Source organism: Austrofundulus limnaeus, unplaced genomic scaffold, assembly GCF_001266775.1.
Source record: "Austrofundulus limnaeus strain Quisiro unplaced genomic scaffold, Austrofundulus_limnaeus-1.0 Scaffold5, whole genome shotgun sequence".
Lineage (NCBI taxonomy): Eukaryota > Metazoa > Chordata > Actinopteri > Cyprinodontiformes > Rivulidae > Austrofundulus > Austrofundulus limnaeus.
Window position 1 is genome coordinate 5,728,050 of NW_013952407.1, and position 4,503 is coordinate 5,732,552.

A 4,503-nucleotide genomic window follows, 5' to 3' on the forward strand; every position below is an offset into this window, starting at 1 on the left:
TGGAACTGAAAATATGGGTGGAGGACCTCAGTTTAGCTTGTTTGTCACGCTAGCGCCGAGCTAATACATATAAGACAATATAGCGTAAATACTGAGGTGCTCATTGTTAAGGACCTAAATATTTTCAGATTATATAAGACTAAGTWTTTAGTTGAAGTACAAATACTTACTTGTCTGTATGTATTTGGATCCTTTGATCACTCATGCCAAGCAGACATGTAAGTTCTTAATTACTTATAGTGCAGTTATATACAAATCCAGCTAGAAATATTACAGAATTTTGGTCATTTTAACATGGCAGTGGTAGTGTGGTGAGTTATTGTTTTGGAGTTTGATTACATAAAATAATCCCATTACTTTTTTTGAACTAACCACACAACACTCAGAAGATGTTAACAATCTGTGYCTTCAGCATGTAAACAGTACACAGTTGAAGATATAGGCACTTAATAAAGTGTATCAACAAGGTACTTGTTAATACATTAAAGATATTTTTATTTTGATCCTGTAACACTTGAGGTGAAAGATATTGTTACCTTCCTTTAAAATCATTATTATCGATCTCTGAATTTATGAAGTCAACAACTTTTTTTCGCTACCTTGTACTTTTTGGGGTTTCACATGGCAACAAGCTGTCTTGTAATTGCTGCAGTAATTGTCTTTTCAGGAAATGTTTATCATCTCTTCTTATCTCACTGAGCATTCTTTGCCTCTGCTCCAATTTAAATGTCTTTTCTTAGTGAAATGTTTGATACACTTCAAGCAACCTGAATGTAAGAAACAACAGGGAAAAGAGATGCAGGAAGTCTCTGCAAGTCCGTCCCTTTCATGGAATAGAAGCAGATTTCGGTCCGTTAGAGGAGGGACTGTGGTCTAAACTTAGTTGTTTCCAGACCGGTGGACACTTGGAATGCAGGACTCTGAAAATTTGCAGGACAGATTTGTGCAGTAATTTACAACCATATCCCAAGGTGGAGAGCGTTGCCGCCTCACTGAAAGTGTTGCACGTTTCCCTCAATATACCTCAAAATGTAGTGCTAACTTGTCTACGACTTAAAGTTAATTTTCTCCCTCTGTTTTTCCTCCACAGATGGCTCCAGAGTGTGACCACAGAACCCTCTGCAGCAGAACCTATTTCTGAAGCTGAAGTGGACGAAGCCAAAGCCTCAAGCAAGCCAGGCACTTCGACCGCGCTCCTGCAGGACCGGCTACATCCAGGAACACGACTGCACAGTATTCCCCTCAACTTCTGCCTGTTTCCTTTGGCCCACTTTGCAGAGCAACACTACAAAGAGCAGTGATTATATTCCACTGAACTGTTTGGCACTGCTGTCTCTGAGCTTTTTTTATCAACAGAAATCACACAGTCTCAGGATCTCGGAGTAGCCTTTGCAAGTTTTTTTGTTTTGTTTTGTTTCCAGATCCAAGTTTTGCTCCTGAGATTTTTGGATTTGGAAACGGGAATCCAGTGACTGACTTGAGAGGTTTTAAAATCAATCTTTACCGTTTGACTCTTTGGGATCATGAATCTTCAAGAAAAGCTGTCAGGCCTCAAAGGTCTGGTCTCGCACTCCCACAGCAAGCGCCGTCACAAAAGCGACCTCACGGTGGACATGATCAGCCCCCCGCTCGGCGACTTCCGGCACACCATGCACGTGGGCCGTGGTGGAGACGTGTTCGGGGACACCTCCTTCCTGAGCAATCACGGCGGGACATCTGCTGGGAGTAACGGGGAGACGGATTTGGTGTCTTCCCCGGACAACAAGATCGGGGCGTTCTTTTCCAGAACGCTCAGGCAAATCAGGAGGGGCTCCGACAACCGCCCCAGAGAGGGATCGAAGGAGCTGTCCCCGCCGCCTCCGGCCATTTCTCCCATCATTAAGAACGCCATCTCCCTCCCCAGGCTGGACATGGACATGTCCAATGGAAGTCCCACCACCAAAATGCTTTTTGCCAGTTCCCAGAACACACCAGAGGAGAGGAAGAGCTCTTACGGTGAGCAGGAAGATATCTTTCTCTTAAAGACGCCAGTTATCTTCAGGAATCAAATGATTGTTATTGTCCACCACCGAAAAGAGAAGGTGGACAAAAATAATTTTTAATCCAAGATGGCTGCCACAGTCTACTCATTCTAGAAAACACAATAATTGACCATAATGTTGGCATTTCTACAAATAATGTTTTAAAACTTGGTGTAATTGTAGCAGAGCAACAATTACAATTATTACTGTCATCTCATTCTGCCCAGCATAGTCTGAGTGTCACTTGTCCAAGATCTTAAAACTATCGTCATCAGCTGTCTGTTATCAAAATATCTCATGAACAACTGGARTGATTTTAATGAACCTAACTATAACTGAGGTACAGTTGAAGGTGGCCTCCACAGCTAATCAAACTTAGGCATCACAAAAATGTCTCTAACTCAATCAGTTCTACAGATAAAGATTTGGTGTGCTGCTAGCTGAGTTATTCCCAACACATACATTGAGTTCAGGATCTTTGCTRAAACCTTTGGCATTAACTCTTGTTCTTTTTAACCATAAGTTCATCTTAGGTTTAAACCTTGACATGAAAAGCAGCAGGTAAAACCTTTAAAGGGCCAATKTTATCTGTTTCTCAGGCATATATTTAAATACTATACCACGATAAAGTATCTGTGTCACCTTTAGCTGTTATTAAAATGCTTTTTTATGTTAAAATAGAAAATAAACTTATCTTCTCGTCACTTCCTCTTCTAAACGCCTTGAAATTGGCCTCTGTCTCTTTAAGAACCGCCTTCTGCTTCTGTTCCATCCCATTTGGTGGGGGGGGGGGTCGCACTCTGGGGCTCATGCGTGCGTGCGTGGGGGTGGATGGGGGGGGTTGCGCGTGCGCCATGATGCAGTTTACTTGGCATCTGAAAATACATTTCCTCAAAGGTATTTTTAATCTGAAAAGAGCTTCACTGAATGAGAACTAATGTCGAGAGCTCAGCAGACAGTTAAGTTTCACTTTCACTTTCACCCAAGAGCCCAAGTATCCCTGACTGCAGACTGGATTAGGATACTAGACGGGGTCGGGCGTCCAGTGGGTGTGGTCATGGCTTGTAGGGAAGTTTGATAGGAGGCTTAAAACATTGGGCGTGGTTAATTTTAGTATTTAGCATCTGGGGTTGGTTAATTTTAGAGTTGAGGGCGGGGTCAGACGTCCGACCCCACCTGTTATCTGCCCSATGCCACGGTCTGCAGCCAAGGGTTACTCCAAGAGCCTGCAGGAGTCATGGGCGGGGTGTGTGGGGAGGGGGTGGGGTGCGCTCTGTCATGAGGAAYTTTGGCTTAAAGACACGTCTCAGGGGCGTTTCTGTTACCAAAAGGTGTTTCTGGTCCCCACCTGTCGTTTTGCAACTCAGCATGGCTTCCTAAAAACGCTGCAGGATTTCTCAAACATGCATGAATGAGTCAGAACAAGGCTTTAGACATGTTTTTATGAGAGTATAACATTATAACATGATATAAAACTAAAAAAAGTTGATTTTACATGATGTTGCCCCTTTAAGGAATGCCAGGGTATTAATTAAGTAGGTTTTATTTTCATAAATCTGAAGAGAAAAAACAACACAACAGTAAGAATCTGTAGATTCCTCCCCACACTGTCATCTCGTTCTGCCCAGTTATTTTAGGATTAAGTGAAGAACATCGCTAAATCCCTAAATGGTCCCAAAGCTCAGCTACAGACGTTTTRGCTCAAATGAAACAGCAGAGATCCRGAACAAAATGAAAGACGAGGACAAAGGTCAAATGAGTTAAGCTGTGTTAAATGACAACTACAGAAGAAAACAACTGTCTGCAGCTCAGCGCTGACAGTTGGACAGAAGGTCTGCTCTGTAATCTGAGGAGACGTTAGTCCCAGATGAATCAGCTGGGCTCATAATGAGCAGTGAACTGATGACACCCAGAGATCCAGACYGTTCTGACAGAAACTGATTCAGTGACCCGTGTTAACGCCACACTCAAGACTCATGTAGTTCCACCTTGACTGGGTTCAGTAATTGTAAACTTCATTTTTTACTTTTTATYTGCTTGAAGGGTTGCATTATGTTGTGTGGGGCAAGTTGTATGTTCTTCCTTCATCAGTCCATCAGTCTATTAGCAGTTTCCTTTTCAGCTCAGTAGTCGGTACTGTAACCTCCCAGCCAGAAGGTCCTGGGTTCAATCCCTTCTGACCTGGGGTCTTTCTTTGTGGAGTTTGTATGTTGTTTTTGTGTTTGTGTGGGCTTCCTCCCACAGTCCAAAGAACTTCATACATGTTTGGCTGCCTTCAGGCTAGAATTTAGATTTATAGTTCAAGCCCAACCYGAAATTTGGGTTGGGTCGCACTGAATATACATGCTTGATGATCAGGTTGAGTCGGATCAGGTCCGTTAGGACTCGGACTCAAGCTTCTGTGACGTGTTTTTAATATGCCAACCATCAGTGACGGCTGGTATAAGTGGGCTAGTAGGGCTAAGCCCTCCCTGGTGTTCAC

The 4,503-nt window shown here is 43.2% G+C and overlaps 1 protein-coding gene across 2 annotated transcripts in view; it reads left to right on the forward strand.

Annotated features, from left to right (window-relative positions):
- cdc42ep1a (CDC42 effector protein (Rho GTPase binding) 1a) overlaps positions 1–4,503 on the forward strand; it is a 25,586-nt gene that overhangs the window by 10,210 nt on the left and 10,873 nt on the right. For both annotated transcript variants that reach the window (XM_014028357.1, XM_014028363.1), the window contains one exon: positions 1,091–1,995. In XM_014028357.1, the coding sequence (XP_013883811.1) occupies positions 1,524–1,995 (472 nt within the window). In that variant the 5' untranslated portion in view covers positions 1,091–1,523. The remainder of the gene's footprint in view (positions 1–1,090; positions 1,996–4,503) is intronic.